The sequence below is a fragment of the Vulpes lagopus genome, chromosome 2 (assembly GCF_018345385.1).
Source record: "Vulpes lagopus strain Blue_001 chromosome 2, ASM1834538v1, whole genome shotgun sequence".
NCBI lineage: Eukaryota > Metazoa > Chordata > Mammalia > Carnivora > Canidae > Vulpes > Vulpes lagopus.
Genome location: NC_054825.1, coordinates 122154492 through 122178467, shown reverse-complemented (window position 1 = coordinate 122178467; position 23976 = coordinate 122154492). Strand labels below are relative to the sequence as shown.

The 23976-nt window shown below is 35.1% G+C and overlaps 1 protein-coding gene across 4 annotated transcripts in view; it reads right to left on the bottom strand.

The window, feature by feature from the left end:
• The window catches only part of TRMT11 (tRNA methyltransferase 11 homolog), a 62918-nt gene that overhangs the window by 23770 nt on the left and 15172 nt on the right, over positions 1 to 23976 (bottom strand). For 2 of the 4 annotated variants that reach the window (XM_041744816.1, XM_041744819.1), the window contains exons 3-11: positions 23085 to 23158; positions 19496 to 19577; positions 19314 to 19406; positions 18929 to 19063; positions 17814 to 17970; positions 10061 to 10141; positions 7269 to 7433; positions 5893 to 5965; positions 5639 to 5770 (exon numbers count right to left, since the gene is read on the bottom strand). In XM_041744816.1, coding sequence (XP_041600750.1) covers positions 5639 to 5770; positions 5893 to 5965; positions 7269 to 7433; positions 10061 to 10141; positions 17814 to 17970; positions 18929 to 19063; positions 19314 to 19406; positions 19496 to 19577; positions 23085 to 23158 — 992 coding nt within the window. Of the gene's footprint in view, positions 1 to 5638; positions 5771 to 5892; positions 5966 to 7268; positions 7434 to 10060; positions 10142 to 17813; positions 17971 to 18928; positions 19064 to 19313; positions 19407 to 19495; positions 19578 to 20694; positions 20760 to 23084; positions 23159 to 23976 lie in introns of all 4 variants that reach the window. The other 2 variants (XM_041744820.1, XM_041744817.1) reach the window with 2 other exon arrangements.

Here is a 23976-nt window from a genome sequence, read left to right as displayed (position 1 = left end):
TCCTTCACAAATAACTAAGCATTTAGGTGGCACTTTATTTTTATTATGTCTTACATTTTTCAAAATGCCCTAGTTTTAAAGATATTTAATATTAAACTTGATTACAATATGTAATTCTTTTTTTAAAAGATTTTATTGAGAGATGGTTGAGAGAGAGAAAGAGAGCGCACACAGGTGCTTACATGCACCTGAGTTGGGGGGAGGGGGAGAGGGCAAGAGACAAGAGGACTCCCTGCTGAGCAGGGAGCCCAACCCAAGGCTAGATGGGGGACTCCAGGATCATGACCTGAGCTGAAGGCAGATGCTTAACAGACTGAGACATCCAGGGGTCCCTGTTATTTTTAAACTTGAATCATATAACAGAATTCGGTTGAATAACAAATTTGATAGTAGGACTAAGAGCCTATATTCACTATACCAAAAGCATAAAAGTTTTTTTTTGTTTTTTTGTGTTTTTTAGTATTTTTTTTGCATAAAAGTCTTAAACTTAAGCTGGGCTAAGGTACAATTTTAAAATGAAATCTTTATTTTTAGTCCAATAAAAAGCTTTATTTTCAATACAGCATAATCAAACTAATTTTAAATTGTTTAATTCAGAAGCAAAAACATTATTTCAACCTTTTGCAGATGATTTTGGTCTTAAATTCTTAATAATATTTGTGCTATTTCAAAAGAACAAAGATTTTGGATGACATATAATACAGAAGTTAAAATAATTCATTTCCTAAAAACACAAGACAAACTAAGTTCGTTAATAAATTAACAGTAATAAAATTATTAATTCATTAGTAAGATCACGTCAGGCTAAAGGGAAGATCATCTTAGTCATAAGCAACCTGAGGTGATCTCTGTAAAAGGGCTGCTATACACTCGACCCAGAAAACCCTATAAAATTATGCAAATCAAGAGGTTCAAATATTCATATACACTTTAAGAACACACATGAAACTGCCCAGGCCATCAAGGCTATGCATATCCAAAAAGCCACCAAGTATCTGAAGCAATGTGTGCCATTCTGTCGCTATAATGGTGGAGTTGGTAGCTGTGCCCAGGCCAAACAGTAGGGCTGGACATAGCTGATGGCCCAAAGAGTGCAGAATTTTTACTGCACATGCTTAAAAATGCAGGGAGTATGCTGAATGTAAGGGTCTGGATGTAGGTTTTCTGGTCATCAAGCACATCCAGGTGGATAAAGCCCCCAAGATGCAGCAAAGAACTTACAGGGCTCATCGTCAGATTAACCAATACATGAGTGCTCCCTGCCACACTGAGATGATCCTTACTGAAAATGAGTAGACTGTTTCTAAACCAGAAGAGGAGGTGCAGAGAAGAAAAGGATATCCCAGAAGAAACTGAAGAAACAAAAACTTATGGCCCGGGAGTAAATTCTGCACAGAATAAATGCAAATAAAAGTATAAACAGAAAAAAAAAAAATAAAGGGAAGGAAAAAGAGAAGTCTAATAATGAACATTAGAGAATGTGGACAAAAATTTTTCCAGGGATGAAGTCAGGGAAGTAAATACCATTGTCTTCCCATGTGAGCATTAGCCACATTCCTGGATAAAATCTTTCCCCTGACAAACATCTAAGATTAAAAAAAAAAAAAAAAATAGAAGTGATAGGAGTGTCTGGGTGGCTCAGTCGCTTGTCTGCCTTTGGCTCATGTCATGATCCCAGGGTACCGGGATCAAGACTCGTATCGGGCTCCCTGCTCAGTAGAGTGTCTGCTTCTCTCTCTCTCTCCCAGTGTGTGTGCTTGGCCTCCCTCTCTCCCTCCCTCTCTCTACCCCCTCCCCCACCTCAAAAAAATAAATCTTTTTTTTAAATAAAGTGATAAAAATACGTATCCCTTTTCTATTTCAAATATATCCCTCTGATTATATGCATTTTGAAATTTTCCCTTGTTGTAAATTATTAAAATCAAGAAGTCATTGAAAAAATATCCAGCATCCATTTTGTAAGGTCTTTAGAAATATTAAAAATACTTAAAAGTACCTCCAATTTAATTTTGTATAAAGAGAAAGGAAAAAACAAAAGAATTACAAAAGATATTCTTAAGCACATTCAACTTCAATTATAATTAAATAATAAACTACAAAATAGTGGACAGTCAGAAATGCCAAAAAATAAGAAGTACACAGAAACTAATGAGGATATTTCAAAAGAACACAGGAACCACCTCAAAGTGACTCCCACTGATCAAATCTGAGACAATTTGAACAAAATAGTGACAGTAATGAATTATAACCCAATGAATTATATAAGCATCCATGATTCCATAGCAATATAAATTGATAAATTAGTAAACAAACAGGAGAAGAAGGGAAAACTCTTCCTTACAGTAGAATGCCAACTTAAAATGGAGAAGAAATGATGGAACAAAAAAGCACCATTGTGGTGGTTGTCAACAATGGAGTTGTCAATATGAATAGTGATTTGATGAAAAGTAAGATATTGATGTAATCTTGGGATAACTTTCCCCATGAAACACTAATCAGAGGAGAAAATGATGACTTACAGTGGAGAAACCGGACAGAGAACCACATGACCAGATGATCCAGTTTAAGATCGCTAGTAGAGGTTAACTCTATGTGCCCCATGAAGCAATGCACAAAAAACACAGTATAATTTAGTGGTGTTCCTACCAAGGGCACTACATGAATATGATTATAAAAGAAACACCAATTGTCTTTCTCCTTCTCTCTCTCCCCCTCCTTGCCCCCTCCCTCATTTAAAAAAAAAAAAAAAAAAGGAAGAAAAGACTTCAGATGGACCCTGATTGAGGGCCACCCTTTAATATAAGCCATATATTCTATATAACTGTCAAGGACACAAAAGATAAAAAAGAATGGGGACCTATTCCAGACTGGAGAAGAATGACATGATAGCTTAATGGAGCACATTTTCTCCAATGGACCACAATTGGTAAAATTTGAATAGGGTCCCTAAAATGGGCAGTAGTGTTATCAATACTGATTTCCAAACTTGGAGGGTTGACTGCTATTTGACAACAATGTTCTTATTTCTGAGAAATAAAATGAAATATGTAGGGGTGATGGGGCATCATTATCTGCAACTTCTCAAATAGTTCCAAAAGAGATGAATGATAATGGGTATGTGATTAATGTAATGGGGGGGGGGGGGAGATACAGTAAGTGCACATTAATAGTTGGAAAATCTGGATGAAATATTTTTTTCTGCTACATTTGAAACTTTTATTTAAGTCTGAACCTATCTCAAAATAAACTTAAAAATTTAGCCCTGAAACTTGAAAAAGAAGAGTAAGCTTCTCTCTCTCTAAAATAAATAAACAAATCTTTAATTTAAAGAGGCAGTAGGCACTTGGGTGGCTCAGTTGGTTGAGTTCAATGATCTTGGGGTCATGGAGTCCAGCCCTGCATCAGGCTCCAAACTCAGTGAGGAATCTGCTTGGGATTCTTTCTCCCTCTCCCCTCCCCTGGGCTTCTCCCTTACTCTGCATGCTCTCTCTCTCTCTCTAAGAAATAAATCTTAAAAAAAACCAAACAAACAAAAAAAACAAAGTTTGCTGCTGGAATTCAGCTTATCTAAGGCAGGACCCACTTTTGTATACAAAGAAACAAAACTGCTCTTTTTGGAAAATATTAATAAAACTCCATCTATCACCTCACATACCAGGCACCTGAGATCTGATAGACTGTTGAATTAAGTGAACAAAGCCAAAGGAGTAAGAAAACCAAAGGCTTGCTATTAACTGTAGACAAGTCACCTCACTCCTTGGAAATAATTTTCCTTATTTCTAAAGTGAAAAGATTAAATGAGATTACCATTGGCAGCCAAACATAAGGCCAGTGTTAAGGAATCTGGGCATGAATGTGTACAGTATTATCAGCCAATAAACAAATGTGTGACTAAAGTTAGGCCATGGTAAGTAACTTCCAACACAAGGTTTATAAAACAAAAAACATCACAGCTTCCAACTGAGGACCATCCACCATTTTGAAAAGACAGATAAGTTAACAGTCTTCTAAAATGCATTCTGTATAATTATGTAAACACAGGAACTAAAATAATTTTTTAAAGATTTTTTTTTTTCAAAATGTTAAGATTTTATTTACAAAGCTTCTTTGTTGTACAGAAAGTAAAAATGCTGTTACAGTCTCGGTGTAATTGGAAGCCACAGATGGCTGGCTCACCAATCACAACTCTCCACGCTACAGCAAGTCTGACACGAAAACCTAACAACACTTACAATTTTGTGGGGTGAAGTCCCCAAGCTTGGTGGTGAATTTCCAAGAGGGGCTAAATAGAGGAAGGTGGAATGTCACAGGAACTATTCTTTGGCTCTTTGGGTGGGTGGGTGTCCTGGGGTTTGTATCACAGCTACCTTTTTTTTTTTTTTTTTTTTTTAAATTTTTATTTATTTATTAGTCACACACACACACACACAGAGAGAGAGAGAGAGAGAGAGGCAGAGACACAGGCAGAGGGAGAAGCAGGCTCCATGCACTAGGAGCCCGATGTGGGATTCGATCCCGGGTCTCCAGGATCGCGCCCTGGGCCAAAGGCAGGCGCTAAACCGCTGCGCCACCCAGGGATCCCCTTTTTTTTTTTTTTTTTAACAGCTACCAAATCCATATGAGCAGTCCAACCAATACTGAACAGTTCTTTCTTTGCAGGTTAAAGAAATAGCCAAATTTTGAGCTTGACACTGAACTGTCTTTCAAATCTAAAGACCCTATTTATTCAAGACATCTTGCGTTTCATTGCTGATGTACACAGCTCTGCTTGTATTTAATAATTACTAAATAATAAACCCAAATTAATAATATGGAACATAATTAAGGCTTTAATATATGCACAGCTTTTATCTTGATGTTAACTTTTTAAAAAGATGTACTGCATATCATAAGGTGATAACAACCAATATATATTAATGTGAGCTAGTAGTAGATGGATCACTCAACTAAGTTGTTAGAAATTACCTGTTTGTGGCCTGGCAAAACAGTCGCCAACAGCTAATGATATATCAGGCCCTGAGTTAAGAATGGGGACACAACCCAGGCTGGTAAATTTTTCCTATAAAGGGCCACACAGTAAATATTTTAGCCTTAGTGGCCACATAAATTTCTGTCACATGTTCTTCTTTGTTTTTGTTTTTGTTTTTCTTTTTAACAACTCTAAAAATGTAAAACCCAGGGCACCTGGGTGGCTCAGTTGGTTAAGGTTAAGTGTCTGCCTTCAGCTAGGTTCATGATCTCGGGCTCCCGGGATCCAGCCCCACATTGGGCTCTCTGCTCAGCAGAGTCTGCTTCTCCCTCTCCCTGTGTGCTCTCACTTTCTCTCTCTCTCAATAAACAAAATCTTAAATTAAAAAAAAAAAAAAGTAAAAACTCATCTTAGCTCAAGTACCTTACGAAAACAGGCTGAAAACCATATATGAACCACATACAGTTTGCCAACTCTTGATGTAAATACAAAGGTGAAAGCAATTCAATCACTAAGAAGGGGCCTGTTTTATATGCATACATAGGTAAACAAAGACTATTATAAACATTAAACACAAAGGTATTTATCCTGAATACAATGAGAAATAGGGAAAAAATTATGTTGTATATACAAGCAAAATTAAAAATAAAATTACTTAATATTACATACTCTGGCGTGTACACTGGTAACCAATAGACGAGTCTTCCACCTAATACAAGGGTCTCAGCTGCAAAGTTTAACAGGTCAAAAAACATATCGCTCAGATGATAACTCAGGGAAACAGGAACATGGCTTTCTGGACTAGAAAAAGAAAACAAATTTCAAAATCAGTGAAAACCTTAAGCCTGCTAAACTAAGCTAATTAAAAAGAACAACATGCTTCTTCTCAAATTAGTGACATATCATATTTAACTGTCACTTACCATTTTTCCATCCCCTTTGGTATTTCCTTCTGAGAACCAGTTCTTCTTGTAGATTCTCTGATACCATATGGAGCTAGACAGAAAACATAAGTAACGTGAAGAGTCAAAAGTCACCTAATCACCAGTGAGGCACAGACAGACATCATGGGCCTCCAGATGGGACACTCGGAGAGGAACACATCTCCACCTATGAAATATTGCAGCCAAGAATGCGTAACACAGAACATTCTATTTAAAACACTGGGAGGGACAGCAGGCCACTGTGTTCTCCAAAAATGTCAATGTCATAAAAAGACAGACAAAGGCTGTGACAGTGTGACAAAAGAGGCCTAAAAGAGATATTAAAAAATGCAATTCCTGACACACTAGACTGGATACTGTCCCAGAGGGAGAAAACAAAGAAATAAAGGGATGTTACTGGGTGACTGACAGCAGTGGATGACAAACTAAAATTAAACTATTGCCTTGATTTATTGAAACTGAAACCGTACTCTGGCTATCCCTGTTCTTAGGAAATACACACTGAAGTATGAGGGTAAGAGGCCACAGTGCATCCAACTCACTCTCAATGGACCAAAACAAAATACATACTTTATATAAATATACATGCAGAATGAGAATAGACTATTAATAAAAAGTCACCCGGTATTTATAAAGTAGATTCATAATGACAGTGCAATGCCTTGATAATTTTTTTGTTCAATCTGAAACCACCTCTCCCTCTGCCCCTCCCTGCCTTTCACAGACAGGTGTGTGTTCTCTCTCTCTCTCTCTCTCTCTCAAGCAAGTCTTTTAAAAAATATTTTTTTAAAAATAAAACTCTCTTGACATTTAACACTCTAATTGCACATAACATTTTGGCTCCAGTTGGCATACTAATAACCAATTAGTCAAAAATTTGCAACAAATATATGCTTCAAAAAAGAAACTGAAGAGAAAAAGAGAAGACAAGTTAATATATGTAATTTTAGGGATCTCTGGGTGGCGCAGCGGTTTGGCGCCGGCCTTTGGCCCAGGGCGTGATCCTGGAGACCCCGGATCGAATCCCACATCAGGCTCCCGGTGCATGGAGCCTGCCTTCTCCCTCTGCCTGTGTCTCTGCCCCTCTCTCTCTCTCTCTGTGACTATCATAAAAAAAAAAAAAAAAAAAAAAATGTAATTTTAAAAACCAAAACAGAAAACTCTTAACTACTGAGTTAAATTGGTATCCTGCCTTATATTCACAATTTTTCTCCTTTTCACTATGTGAAGAAGTCATGGGGGAGAATACTAGTACAACCTGATATTTTTCTGTGTGTCGATAAATTTTCTACTTTAAATGTAAATGACTTTAGGAAACAAATCCTACTCCTACTTTTGTATAAAAATAAACTTACGATCAGTGATGATTGCATCAAAATATGTGCCCTTCCTCCAGGAAGGTTTAGATGCATCTGAAACCAGGACATCAAGGTAGTATTTCTCTAAACCATATTGACGAAGATTAGCCCTAATGTTTTCATCTGGTCCTCTCCATTTCTGGTTTTTCCTACTAGCCTTTCCTAAAGGGAAAGAAAAAGGAATACAGAAACTACTAATGAAATAGAGCATTCTTATTTCTTATTGTTTAGCTAAAAGTAATGTTAACACATCTAAACCTAGATTTACTCGAATAAAACTTGCTTAAAATCTTAACTTTATTTAAACAGCTATTTTTTACTTCTACTACAAAAAAAAATATTTTGAATAGTAAAATGTACTAACTGATCCTGTTCTGTCATCTTTCAAGTAAAACTGCCTTCAAACATTCATTTAATACTTACTGAATTGAAAGCATATACAAGTAAGATACAAAGCTGTATCGACCATGGTCTCTTTCCTCCGAGAGCAAACAACCCCATGTAGAAATAGGATGAATCAGATCAGTGAAACAGAAACAAAGAAAGCTAACTTGGGAAATGCAGGAGCTCTGTGACCATGGAGAGAGGAAGTCAAATGGAGACATTACAGATGAAAAAAGTTAAAGTGGAAGTTGAAGGAAGAAGCTCAAAAGTTCTCATTTAGGAGACACAAGTGGATGATGAAACCGTTGATTAAGATTGGAGAAACAGGGTGCCTGGGTGGCTCAGTTGGCCAAGTATCCAACTCTCAATTTCAGCTCAGGTCATGATCTCAGGGATATGAGATCGAGCCCAGCACTGGGCTCCACACTGGGCATGGAGCCTGCTCAAGATCCTCTCTCAAAGAGAAAGGGGAAAAAAAAAAAAAAGAACAGAGAAACCAAGAGAAAAACAAGCTTAAAGGAAAAAATGAGATCCATTTGAAATGTATCAATTGTGCTTGTGAACTACCTATAGAACATCCAGAAAGAGTTATTCAGTGGGTAGTTAGAGGCCAGAATATATACACTGAGGACATATCAGTATAGGCATTTAAGTTAGACCCATAAGAATGAATGACATTTTTTATTAATCTAGGCAGCATTTACATGTTTTTTCTAGAATTATTCTATTTTTATACACTCTTCTGTATCTTGATCTACTTCACAACAGAAACAAAACTTAAAAAAACCAAAAGGGGAAGAATGATATGACTCTGCATAACATGCGCTGTGATAGGAAAAGTGGTCAAAGAGAGAAGCCTAGAGAAAAGGAACATGTTATCACAGGTCAAAGAAACCCACAGGGCCTTAAGGAGATGGAGATGGAACAGTCAAAGAAGTAAAAGTACCACCCGATGAGGCCACGGTGCAGGAAACCAAGGGAGGCTGTACAAAGGTCAACACTGCCAAATGCTATAGATCTGTGGCCCTAGTAAGAGGTTTCTGCGGGCCTGGAAGCTAGAAAATAATGGGCAGAGGACAGTGAGGAGGAGGAAAGCAAAGTGGCAGCTAGAGGGGCCCCCCTATACGACGGACAGGAAAGGTTTCGTTCTTTTAAAATAGGAGACTTTTGAGAATATTTGAGAGCATAGAAAGAGATTACAAGCATATGAAACAGAGGGCATATTTAAAAGCATCTTGGATAAGCTCTGAGAAAATTCTACCTCAATCAGAATTCTATCCAAGTAGACTGAAAGGTTATAACACAGCTTTCATAAATAAGAATTCTAGTAAATTACGTAGGACAATCTCCTTAAAGTAAACATACTGCTTCTACTAAAAGCAAACCAGAATAATTCTTCTTAGCACTTTGTCTGCTCTAACATGTTGCCAAGAATATCTTTTTCTGGTTAGCTCACTTAGGTAAACTTGGTAAAATATAACCAATTCTTCTTATGATAAATCTTGCTAAATTCCTGACAGTCAAGGAAGAAAAAAGAGAGGTCAAACACAGTATGTCAAATTGTTTCAGGAAAAAAAAATAAAATAAAAAATAAATTCTCACCAATATAGTAACTTGAGAATAACTGGGTGATGAAAAGAAAGGCTGATTCTAGTTACAACAATGGAATACCAACACAAATAGTTTCAGAATCATCGATGAAATTTGACATTTTTAGTGCCATTCAGGTATATGGGAATACTTTCTTTAGTCTGATTCCATTCCATCAAATCACACATCATTAGTAAAGTGTCTAGATTTTAAAATAGTTTCCAAAATGGCTTCAAAAGGAGGCAAATGTGTCTTGAGTTAACCTCAGTCTAATGCAGAATTTTCTAAGTTACTGTCACCTTAACGGCTTCAAAGATATTTTGGTTGGTTATGAAATTAAAAATGATATGGTACTCAAGGACTAGAAATTAATCCAGTATTCGTGCAACGTTGGATTATGAAAAAAAAATGGTGATAATCTTTAAACAGAAACAGTACATGTTATTAACACAGACATGCTGATTAGAAGATGACTAGTCTCTCTCCTACTTCTTTCCCAGCCCTAAAGTTCACAACCTTCGAGTCTGCCAATTTTTTTAAAAAATTTCTCTCAACTAAGCCTGTGGGGAGAGCTTTTTCTTATTCATCCTTGTGCTCCCCCCAGGAGATCACTTTGCACATACTGGATTGCTTCATAAAAAGCAGATACCCAACGAAATATCACTGTTTATAAAAAATAAGTAAAACTACATTATCACAACTCTGTATCTTAACATAAAAGACAGATGCATAACTCCATGTAAACCCATTTATTTATTTTAAAGGCACACTTGGTAGAAGAACAAAGACTATAACAGTCTAGAACCTCTACTCACCTAAGCCATGAACTGTATTGTAGTCTATGTCTGTCCCACATACGTATGCACCAAAATGAGCAGATGCTATCAGAAGGCCACCTGGAAAATCACACAATTATGGTCTGTTAACCAGAAAGTCACAGATTCTTGTTTATTCCCCCACTTAACCCAATCCAGAGTCTTACAAACTAGCTGTAGGAAGAATACCACAGAGGAACACTGGTCCTGACCATATTTAGAAGGCTTCAGATTTAAAACCCTAAGCTGTGCTCACTACATTGGTCACAATATAGGGAATTAACATATGTCTTAGCATCATTACTTTAAACATACCACTTCGGGAAAACAAACCTTTTTTGATCAAAATAATGTATATTTAGACATTTTCATCTGATTTGGAGAGGTCTATACAAACATCTTGCTCCTTACTTACAAATGAGCATTTAAGGCTACTACACAGAGTTGGCAAAAAGTAAATTCTGACAATTGGGTTCAATTCCCACTGAAGCCTGAGTTTCAAATAACTAAAGAGGGCATAATTAAATGGGTTAAGACATGACTCCCTACAAAAATTAAACTATTAGGACATGAAATAGTTATTCCTGTAACCAATGAAGCAATTGCCTTTTGTTTTAAACTATAAATATGAATTTCTGCATAACTTTACCAAGCAAGCATACACAAAAATAATTAATACAATGACTTTTCTGTTTACTTAGTGCTGTGACTGAAGTAAGAACAAATGTCCCAACACAATCTGACTGGACTAAGTAATTTGGTGGCTGTGCCCAGCTCACATATGAAGAAAAATCCTAATAAAGATTTAAAAATTAACAAAACCCTTTAAAATAAAAGGTAGTATTTTCAAACTGTTCAAAGGAAAAAGAATCACAAAGTTAAATATTTTAATAACTGTGCTTTTAATTCAACTTTACCTTTTTTTTTAATCATCCAAATTAAAATGCTCTTAGTCCTAACAGCTCTACTGTAGAAAGATCTGTCAAACTGACATCAGAAATATACTCTTAAAACTATGCACAGACTCAGATAAGGGACAATAACTCTATTTTTTCCCTGATATCCTTTTCAAAGGTAATCTCTAAAATTAAGATGGGTAGTGCCTCCAGAGGGTCAAGGTCTGTAAATTAATGGTGTTCTTTCCATAGCCATTTAAAAACACAGTCTGGGAACATGCACTTAAATAAATAGACTTTGCTTGTGAAAAATACTGTAACTGATGACTACTACTGGAGTCCCTAAAGAAGAGGATTGAGGACTAACAAGTACAGCAGAAACCAAAACCTAGGTTCCCTCCTACTAACTACAAGAAGCATTTGTGTGAGAGGTAAGCTAGGTCAACCTCATCAGTCTTGTTCTATAAATGGAACCGTCCACGTTTTGGAAAAGATATTCTGTTGTGATGAGTTGGAATACTCACAAAAATCACTTCACCCAAATTACGAGGAATTACTACGATTCCGCCAATTAAGGCAGATACTCACCTAGAAGAACTAGTTGCCAAGGGGAAGAGAAAAGCTTTCCTGTGCTTCCTTAAACAGAACCTTATCCATTTGGTTAGAGTGAGTTTTGAGAAGACCCAATTTAGAGCACACTGCTGAAAGGAGATGAATAATCTGTTAGACTGCATCTGTGAGTTTACTTTGTGCCCTTTAAGCTTTCAAAGTTTTAAATAAAGTCAGTATATAAATTAGCTTCTCTGTACTGGTCACTGGGTAATCCCTGTTAAACATCTAATTGTTTTCTCAAATAAATTGAAGTATTTTTTTTGCATTTAGTTATACCTCAGTTGGAGTTTCCCTGAAGCTTTCTGGTGGAAGAAGGGGTGATCAAGGAGAGGTGAAATGGTGAGGGGCCAGGTAATGCGACTCACCCAATTTCCTATTATACTCTCAAGTGTACCAATACCCCAAACTCAGTGTTCTAATTTCTCTTTACTTAAATAGCAACCACTTTAAGGTCAGGGCAGTATCTTATAGGCAAAAGGACACAATAAGGCACAATTAGGCACAATATTTGCCTAAATGTAGAAATGTAGAAATGTGATTCTCAACATTAGAAATTTAAGAGAAAAGCCTTACAAAAAGCATAGAAATGAGAGACTGGGCTTTGGTTTTGCTGAAAAAGGAAAAAAGGAGGAAAAATAGAATACTACATACCTACAAGATCCATTTTCAAAACAAACTCAAACAAGTTACACTAATAGCCTGAGCAAAAGGATGTGACTAGAAAACAGGAATTTTACTGGATACACTAGGAAACTTAGGAAAAGGAGACTATAAAGATTGTGGACAAAAATGGGAATGAAGCAGAGATTATTACACAGACTACAAAGACCAATTACTGGTCTCCTAATTGTCTCTTTTTCTCCCCATAGTCTCTTCCCAGGACCAGGACAGTCAGTTTCCCAACACCTGGCACCTGTGTCTATCATTCTGCAATGATAAAATTCAAAAGGAGCCATACTCCTTTCCTCACACTATGGATCATCTGAAGGTAGAAGGTGCCAAGGAGTGTGTAATACTGTTCTGGGTATATTCTCAATCACTAAAATAGCTCACTCACCTGAGACAGGGCAAGGAGAAAAGGAGTATCTATGAAGCCCTGTCATAAAATCATATTGCAGCTACCTAGAGCACCTGACAGACACTTGTACCAATTATTTTCATTATAAATAAAGAATTAGATGTTTACAATTTTAACCTTCAATTTCCTTGCCTGATGTCACAACTTGCCAACAGTTGCAAATTATGAGTATCTTGGAAATTAGCCAAAGAAGGGACTAGAAAATGAGTTCATGGCCAAACTGTTCATCATCACCATTCAATATTGGCTATATCTAACATCTTTCATCAAAAAGGCATCTAAGTTCCTAACAAAATAATAATGATAACCATTACACAGTCTACTGAATGTCTACCATGTGTCAGGCAACTTTCTAAGAATTTCATGTGTTATATATTTTACCTCACTTAATCCTCACAATATATTACTATCACCATTTTATCAATGATGGAACTGAGACCCAGACCAGTTAAGAATGTTGCCCAAAGTAACATAATAATTGATGGATTAAGGATTTAAAACTCACTCTATTTGTTCTTTTCTCTATACCATTGTCTCCTTTGAGGTCAGCACCAAATGAAATAAATATACACTCAGCTTACCAATTAGATAACAAAAGTAAAATTTGTTATTAAATTAAGTGATGCTGTACATTCAGTTAATAACAGTTGTATATCTAATTCACAACTCTTGTATATCATCAAGGCAGGCCTGTACCATTATAGGTATTCAACATACCACGCTCATCAGTCCTTTAGCCATGCTCACACTAGAACAGGACTTCCTAACTATTAAGAGCTGGCCCAATGATAGGTATCTTCTCTCTTAAAATGGAGATACACAACTTTTTTTAAAATCTTATTAAAATGAAATCAACATAGTCACTAAAAATGGAAAAGAAAGTAAATTTCTACAGCTCATAATGTCATCCTAGAAAACAGTAGCAGACTAAGGAAAAAGGAAAGGCATTTAGGCTGGAAAAGATAGTATCTCTCCTTTCAGCTTCCCAGAAACTTTCTACTCTATCTTATAACCTTGAGAAAATCACAAATAATGAGAAGTCAGTGGATAAAGCATTTGGAAAGCTCATGTATTTTAATTTCCTGCTTTTAAAATGGAAAAGAATTGGATACATTTGACTTTGTTTTAAAATACTAGAAAAGGAAACAAGGAAAAAATGGCATCAAATACTTTGTGAAAATCTATGGCCATGGAGGAGGACACAGGGTTACTATTTCTCCAATCCTTCAGAAGGTACTACCCATCAGTGAGACAAAAGGCCCAAGAAAAAGGACAAACTATACTTAAGAATTGTATCTATTCACAATTACATCACCAATTTCAAAACAAAAGCCCAAAAACTAAAATTCTAAAGCTATGCTTAAACTACAAACAGAAATTACAAAAATATATTTTAGCAGGATCTTTGCAAACATCTTCCTCTTTGTAATTTTCAATTAATTGCCCTATGTAAAAAAAAAAAAAAAAAAAAAAAAAAATTGCCCTATGTAAACAGTCACATGACCAAGACCTACTACCCAATCTAAGGAGCTTCTCTAAAGCAAATTAGGGGCAGGTCTCCTTGCCCCACATTCTGAAGGTAATCAATATTTTGACTGTAGTTAACATTTCATAATATATCTAACCTCATACACAAAGGGAAAGAAATTTTACCTATACTAGGAACTCCATTTTTAGACCTTACAGTCTTTTCTACATGTATGTATACATATTAAACATTATGTACATGTATGTATTCAAAGAATTCTTACTTCACAGAAAAAGTTTTGTTTTGTTTTGTTTTTAGAAAAAATTTTTAAAGTCCAAGAACAAATTAAGGATTCATAAAAGGCTTATTAGCATTTGGAAAAAGAGAAATTACAGATCCATTCCCCATAGCATACAAGAAAAACTCCAAACAGACCAGAGATCTAAAGGAAACTAAATTAAAACTATAAAAGTACTAGAAGAAAAACATAGCTAGGTATGTCTATAACTTAGATATAGGGAAATCTTTTGCATGACAAAAAGAATCACTTGTAAAGTCAAAAAACATGGCAAAAAAACAAATGGCAAAAAAAATGGGAGAAAATATTTTATTTTGTGGATATATATACACACACCTCCATGCATGTAATATATGTATGTATACATCTTATATACTTAAAGAAAACAGGAGAGAGCTAATGTCCCTAATATATGAAGTAATTTCAAAAATAAAGAAATGTCCACATAAAAAATCAGCAAAAGACATGAAAAATAATTCAAAGTTATAAAAATAGCCCTTAAAATATAAAAATTTATTGACTTCACTCATAATAAGAGAAATACAAAGTAACACTACACTGAGGTAACACTTTCATCCAAGAGACTGGTAACATTTCACAACCTTGACAATGAACTCCTCTGGTGAAGCAAGATTTAACAATATACATAATATTCTTCAACCCAATGAACTTCCTTTTAAGAATTTACCCTAGAGCTGTATCTCCAACATTATGCAAGTATATCTACAAAAGATTATTCACTGCAGTCATTATTTATAACTCCAAAATACAGGATACGACCCATGTCCAAGTATAGGAGACTGAATAAATTATAGCATATACATCCATGAAGTACAATCATAAAAAAAGAATGAAGATAATCCCTATGAATTAACAGAAAGTGATTTCCAGGAAATAATTGAGAAAAGCAAAGTAGTGTAAGAAATAAGTAGAAATAAAATGTACATATCTGCCTATCATTACAAACAACAAACAAGAAGAATCAACTGAAAAAGACGTTGGTTATCTACAAGGGATGGGGGAGGAGGATGGAAGGGATATGGAAAAGAGTGATAATTGTCTCAGTTTACCTTTCATATAGCTGACTTTTGGAAGCAAACTGATCTTCTACATATTTAAAAATAAATCCACAAGGATGGAAGGAAGTAAAAATCTAAAACTGAAGGTAAATTGAAAAAAAATGAACTCCAAACTGATTTTTAAATAAAGGGGAAAAAGAAGAAAGCACGATATTTAACTTTACTGCTCGTTAGCTGGGGCAGAGAACTGAATACATAGCCTAAAATCATATCCTTTCAAGAGGGTTTTTGTATTGTTTTGCTTTGCTTTTAGTGGTAAAGGCAAAGCAATTCTGAAACTATTTTATATGTATTAGAGGAATGAGCAAAAGAATAAATGCGTGGATGGTGAGAGGAAACAGGATTCTCACTGTGGAAGAAGGCACATGTACTTGCATACACATTTATATGTATATTGTGTACATTTGTACACAAATGTCCTAGCCTGTCTGCTGAAAGGGTCGAGAAATGAAGATACCTAGCACCCAGATCTTGATCTCTAACACCATTCTCCACTAAAAGAAACAATGGTTTCCTGGAGAAATAATGGATTCCAGGGTTTGGGCAGGTAAAAGATGAGCCAAAAAGTAAGAAAGTACTCACAAATAAAAGAAATAAAATAAAATAAAAAAAACAAATAAAATAAACAAAAAAAATAAAATAAAATAAAACAAAACAAATAAAATAAAATACAGGAACAGGTCACAAAGACAGAAACCATGCAAAAGGGGTCCACTTGGCAAATGTGGGACAATTTGAGTAACTAAATGATAAAGGAAAGTAATGAATTATAGAACACTAAGGGGGAAGGGGGGGAATCTACATGTTTATATTAATAAATACATAGGAGAGAATAAAAGACTCTTGCTTATAATAGAATGAGTGTCAAATGATAACTGTGAAGGTAGTACTACTATGTATTGATAGGACGGATGCAACTTACTTCAAATGGTAAAGAAAACAAAATTATGTAAATAAACAGAAAGAGAAAACAAATGATAAGGCTCAAATGTTAACAACAGTTTAATCTGGGTCAAGTATATGCAAGTGTTCTCTGTTCTTATTCTTGTATCTTTACTATAAGTTTGGCATTACTTCCAATAAAAGTTTAAAATGTTGGGAGAGGTGCATAGGATAATGAGGAAAGCAAAGAAACAAAGAAGCTATATGTTGGGTGTGGGATATACAGAGACGCTGGGGGAGTGGGAGAAGAAAAACTCACTAGCAGATTAATTCAACAACAAACACAGAAAATCATTCCAACAGTTAGAAACCTCTTAACTTTGATACTCTTTCTTCCTAATCACATGTGGTCACATTCCTCAAGTTAGTTTATGATATAACAGCTGGCCAACAGACCTTAATGCAGAAAGAGACAGCCCTAAGATAGTAGTTAAGAGCATGAGCTCTGGAGTTAGACTGCGGGAGTTTCAATCTCATGAAATTTACACACTAACTTCGGCCAAGTCACATAACCTCTCTCTTGTGCCATAATCTCCTCAGGAAGTTTTTTACTTTTTAATTCAACAATGTTTCTGCTATTGCATCAACACTGCTTCCCAAGTTTCTGATGGGGAAAGACGGCTACAGGGAGAAACGCCAACCACAAACATAATTTGTTCTGTCACAGTCTGAATCACAATGAATCTAGCCAGACAAACATAAATATGAGTGCTCCCTAGGTATGAGTAAGATCCAGCAAAAATGGGGTAAAGTGGGAAAATGTAGTATTCATGGAATCAGAGGAGGCAAACTTGGAATTTTAGGACTTCTTACACAAAGTCAATTACAAGGCCATCCAATCAAGTGTGTACAGAGGCCAGACCACAGCCTCAGCAGCCAGGCTCTAGCGGTTGATAATTAAGGCACTTTACTTATTTTCACACTTAGAAAGCTCTATAATCCAAATCAAAAATAAGACACATTACCATTTTTTTCCATGTAAGTATATGCTTATCAATGTTAAATGATGAACATATATTTTTTAATCTTGTTACTCAAGTCTTTTTCCACCCAAAAGTTTTCCTATTTAAATAAACTGTACAGCTTTACAACATTTCCACAGTGCACAGTATTGCGATGTATGGTATGCCCCTCCACCTAGTGGTTTACTTGGAGAAGCAGTCCACAAAATTAAAATCATACCATCCTTGAAGTGGCAAAAATATTGCATACTGGGTTATTATCATAGACAAATATGTGGTTGTCTCTTAGCCACTATCACATGATAATTAAGATTATTCTGTCCAAATTTACTAATCTTTTAGCAAAAACATTACTATAACCTTGACTAACATAAATAAGCAACATGTATGCACTAGTTTGACGGTTAAATAAAAATACCTGTTCCAACAAATGGATCAAAGACAATATCATTTTCCTTCACTTTTCCGTGGTTGGCCATGATAAATGATAAACCAGCATCCATGCTTGTATTTCCAATAAAGTGTCTCTTTTTGACACTGTATGACTCAATAAGCTCTCTCTGTCCATCTGCAATCTAGATCAGAGATTCTTCAAATTAGTTTAACAACATAAAACAGATTTAAGATAACCATTCACAATAAAACCACAGTATCTCAATGATAAAAACTTCTTTCCGCTTACCATTGCTCTACACTTGTTCCTTTAAAAAATGTGATTGTGGTAATTATGGACAAATACCTTGTATTTTTTTTAGTGTGCTGCAATTTACTGTAACAAATTCAATTTCAAACTAAATTTGAATTGAACTTGAATGCAATAATTCCAGGGGTTGGTGGTAAGTAAACTTTATCCACCTCTTTTTTCCTCCTAAAAACAATATTCTGTAACATAAGCCCCAGCTTCCATTACCCTAGGGAAGTGAGCAGGACTGTTCTGCAGTAATTTTATTTCTTTTCAGAATGTGAGCTTAGATTCGAAAACCCCACAAATAAGATCCCTTACTACCAGAGCGCACCCTGCCTTTTCTCTGCTTAAAAATCAATCCAGACTTTCTGGCAAGTCTTATGTTATTTTTACCCCTTACCTAGGTCCTATATCTAACAAGCCTCTTGTGCTTCTCAGGAATCTCCAGAAAAATAAACAAAACACAACATATAACCACATATTTTCCATTGATTTTAAGTCATACAGTAGTTCTGAGTCTTCAATTGCTTTAAAATTTTACCTATAGAGTACTACACAAAGGCCTACTACTATGTATGGTATGGGGCATACCATACATCGCAATACTGTGCACTGTGGAAATGTTGTAAAGCTGTACAGTTTATTTAAATAGGAAAACTTTTGGGTGGAAAAAGACTTGAGTAACAAGATTAAAAAATATATGTTCATCATTTAACATTGATAAGCATATACTTACATGGAAAAAAATGGTAATGTGTCTTATTTTTGATTTGGATTATAGAGCTTTCTAAGTGTGAAAGAATATTTAAAGAAACAATCTGAAACAGGTAAAAAGAATACTTGCTTACCCATCTACCAAAATAAATATTATGTGGGTTCTCAGGGATGCAGTTTGGGTCCAAACCATAATCCTCCAGTACAGAGAATATATGCTGTGGCTTCTTTAAATTCACTTTCCCTTCAAATGGCAGAAACTCAAGAGCCTGAAAAAAAAGAGTGATTCTCATGTCCCATGAGAATTTTAAAGGAAAAACAGTGCTTATATAATAATACCTATCTTGTAAGTTTGGTATCAGCATTAAATTAAGACAAAACATGAAAATTATTTAGCACACAATGTGCTACAAAATAAGCACTTATCCAGAACTGAGAAATTATTATGTATCAACAGCAATCAGACCACATTACTCTCACAGGTTTTTTTTTTTTTTTATTTTTGCTAAATTCACTTACATCTATTCGTTTGACTTTTTCTTCTTGTGTCAATGTTTTATTAAATGTGTGAATCTTTATTTTATATGTAGAATCTGAATGTAGAAATGGAACCTAAAATAAAAGCAAATGAATTCTTTTAAGCTTAGTAATTCTACAGTATCTGTAGATATACCTATATAAAAATACATTTCACTACGCACCATCTTCTCCACAGGGTAGTTTTTAAGAGAACTATATAGCTCCTCTGGAGATTTTCCATGACCCCATAATTCAAATATGGACCTAGGAAATAAATGATTAGTACTAACCTCAGTAACAAAAAATCAGTTTAACAATAATATTTAACAATTACTTCCCTACTTTTTTATGTTTGTTCCCTTAATACAATTATTGCATTTTCTAAGCTTATAAATGAGAAATGTGTCCTAAAAATAAACATAAGTCCAAACCACACAAAGTTTAACTTTACAAAGAAAGGAAATTTAACTCAAGATTTTTCCAAGTTTTCATTATTATATTTTTATACTAGAATACAAATGATGCAGGAACATCATTTATTTCACTAAAACAGATGAAAAGCTGCAGTAAATCCAATTTTTCCCAATGTCTTCTCTACAAAACAAAAATGAGCAGTTAAAAATGTTACAATTAATATTCAGCAATTACTTATTAACATTTAGTGACTTTTATTTTTCTAACTATTACAAAAAGAGAATTCTTACTATAAAAAAATCCCCAAGCTTCCACCAATTTCAAGGAACACTTAAACAGTCACGAGAAAAAAATTTCATTACAAATATTATAAGAATTCATTGTAATGGACCTCAAATCTACATAGTAGCATAGTTTTGTGGACCTAATTCAAACTACTTTATAAATGTAAATAATGCTGCCATTAGGATTGAGAATATTATCCTTTGAAAACAAACTCTTCTTTCCTCTCTACTAAATTTATAGAAAAAGGACCTCTACAATAATTCTACTCTTACTTAGGCATCACTAAAGGGGTGACCTCACCTACAGAAACATACAAAAAGTAAACAGCAGCAAACACAATTATTCAAAATAGATGTCCCCAAATTCCATGTATTCAGGACTTTTTCTTAATGTTTAAAAATAATAAGCTTGATCAATTCATTTATTCAACAAATACTTATTAAGGATCACTATATACCAGGAATTGTTCTAGGCACTAGGACACAACAAAACAAAGTTCATTGCCTTCGTGAAACTTCAGGGAGAGGATGCCTGGAGGATCAACTGAGGGAAAGCAGAGGTAACTCAACCTCTGAAAAGGGAAAACCTTGAAAAACAAAAATGGTAAAATATAATAAAAGCTAACACGGAATGTAACTCAAAGTACAAGGGACTGTTCTAAGGCCATTTAATATGGACTCACTTGTTCCTCATAGGAGCCCTACGCGGTAGCTGCCAGTATCTTCACCCACTGAACCAAAGAGGAAACTGAGGCACAAAGAGATTAAAATGACTATTTCAGGTCATATAGCAATTAATAAAGCTAGGATTCCAATCCATCAGACTCCAGACTCCACACATGACTACATGCACTATAATACACTGCTTCTCAAAAATTAAAAACAAAAAAAAAAGAATCCCAGACCAGGCCATTCAGGGTAAAACCGAATTTCACAGATCATAATTAACCCTAATGATGTAGCAACTAGTGCTTGTAATGATAACCTAGAATCAATGAACTATGATTCCATGTCTTCTTTTTCAGAAAGAACTTATATATTCATAAATTTCTATTTTAAATGGTCAAAATAAAGATTAGGTATATAACATGAAAAGCTTCAGCTATAATCGAACATTAATGTATAATACCTTCTATGATTTAGATTTTCAGAGTAAACAATTTTCATATATATGTGACTGAACTATTTTAATCCATAATTTAGAGATTGTAAAGCTTATATAAGCTGCAACATTTCTCACAGGTGCTATACAAAGAAGCATGGATATTAGCTAATATATTTTAATGATTATGGAAGTAGTAATGAAATCTTTCTGACAAAAATTCCTTAAGAAACTATCCTTTGAGGGAAGGAGGGGAATGGAATTGGGAAAGGTGCACAGAGTCAATGGCTTCTGTAAACCACTTTTTTTTTCTTTTTTTTTTTTTAGAAAGCTGTATCAAATATTTCAAAATGTTGAGATCTAACAAGGTAGATACCTAGGTGTCTATTACATTTTTCATTCTATTTGTGGCATCCTGAAAATATTCCATGTTAAAAATAAATCAACAAAACAAAATTAACTATTAATCCCTAGTGTATCACAAAAATTTTTTTTGAATTTAATTTTCAATTAATGGGCAGCCCCGGTGGCCCAGTGGTTTAGTGCTGCCTTCAGTCCAGGGCTTGATCCTGGAGACCCGGGATCAAGTCCCACCTCGGGCTCCCTGCATGGAGCCTGCTTCTCCCTCTGCCTGTGTCTCTGCCTCCTTCTCTCTCTCTTTCTCTCTCATGAATAGATTAAAAAAATAATAATTTTCAATTCATGCTTATAATAGTCTTTTATTTCCAGAACAATTTTTTTAAAAAGATTTTATTATTTATTCATGAGAGACACAGAGAGAGAGGCAGAGACACAGGCAGAGGGAGAAGCAGGCTCCATGCAGGGAGCCTAACATGGGACTTGATCCCAGGTCTCCAGGATCACACCCTGAGCCGAAGGCAGACACTCAACCGCTGAGCCATCCAGGCATCCCATACTTCCAGAACAATTAATGCTACAATTAGGATTGTGAATTTTATCATCTGAGAAGGAACTCCTCCTTTGCTTTCTATTAAGTTTATAGACAGAAGATGTCTACAGTAATACAACCCTTACTTAGCTATCACTGAGGGTATACCCAACCTAAGCTATTCAAAATATACAGATAATAAAAAGTAATCAAGGAAACTATTATATAATAATATACAATCATTACATAGTAATTAGTTGCACCATTAAGGAAATGCAGAAGATATGAGCTCAAGTAGCTATTTTAAACCAAAAAGCTATTTTTATAATAAGCCTTATCTGCTGAAATCAAACTCTTAGAGCTATAAATTTTAATATGCTAACCAAAAGTAATAATTATTCAAAATATGTGGGTTTTTAGTTGTTTCTGTTTGCTAGTCATTTTTACTGAATAAATAAGACTCATTAGCAAGTTTCAATTTAAAAGATGAAGGAAGGAAAGAAGGAAGAATGAAGGAAAGAAAGAAGGAAGGTAAAAAAGGAAAAAAGATCAGACACCAAAGATAGTATCTAAAAAACAGGTAGGACACACTATGAGCAACATCATTATAGTAATCTACACAAGATATGCTAGTTGGGATTCCGCTAACAAATAAAACAGCAAAACGTACTTCATGGCAGTCCCTACTTTTTGTCATTTCACACTTCAATCTGCTCACCCAACTAAAAGCCATCTCTAAGAAAAACATTGTTCAATTTTCAGTACTTTGGTTATAACTAAATGTGGCATTTATCCTATGTAAATGAAGCATTTACATCTTGTATCATATTCCTGCTTAATATAGAAGTTTTTTAACATTACCCAAAACAAGTGTTGATGCATTTCACCAGGAAAATTCCCTCCCCGTTTCAGCCGAGAACTCCCTATTCTTCCACCACCACCCAGTGGCAAATTTGGGTATCTGCAAGATAAAGGGAGCTCCCCACAACAACCCCTTCTATCCTCTACCAACATAACAAAAGGCACAGAGAAGTAGAAGTAATGTGTACAATCTGTAGGAAAACACTATAAGTCTCTCTTACTTGGCACAAACTGTCCTTTTCATTAAGTTTCTGGCAATATCTTCAGAGGGAATGCTAAGAATCCAAAATGGAGACTGAAAAAAAAATAACAACATACAACTTACTTGTAATTGCTTTCATGGCCTTGTGTGCCAAGGAGTCAAGGAGTCAGTAAGGAGAGATTCCTAGTTGCTACTTTTCTGAAGAACTTTTATAAATGACCATAAATGCAAATATCAGCAAATATAAGATTAAACTGAAGATCAATTTTCTATTTACTCGCTTATGTATTTTGACCAAAATAATCAAAGTTCATTTGATTTTTTAATTAATTTATAACAAAAATTTAATTAATCAATAATTAACCAAAGTATAATCTCAGATTTTTCTATTATTGTTCATCATTCCTTATAATACAGCTATTTTATTTTTAACTTCTAAGTACTCTATTACTTTGAATGATCCCTCTTTTTTAAGTAGTAGTGGCCACGTGAGGGGGTAGGAAAGGAACTCTTTGAAGTATCTATGATTGAAAATCATAAGATATATTATTAAATTATCATTACCTAAGGAAAAAAGTTTCAGGTGCATCAAGGGTGATTACCAATCCTCTGTCTCAACCATCAAGATTACAGGCACTTTTAAAAAAACAAGGGTTTAGGGGATCCCTGGGTGGCGCAGCGGTTTGGCGCCTGCCTTTGGCCCAGGGCGCGATCCTGGAGACCCAGGATCGAATCCCACATCGGGCTCCCGGTACATGGAGCCTGCTTTTCCTTCCGCCTGTGTCTCTGCCTCTCTCTCTCTCTGCGACTATCATAAATAAATAAAAAAGAGGGGGAGGGGCAAGATGGCGGAGGAGTAGGGTCTCCAGGTCACCTGTCCTCAGCAAATTACCTAGAAAACCATCCAATCA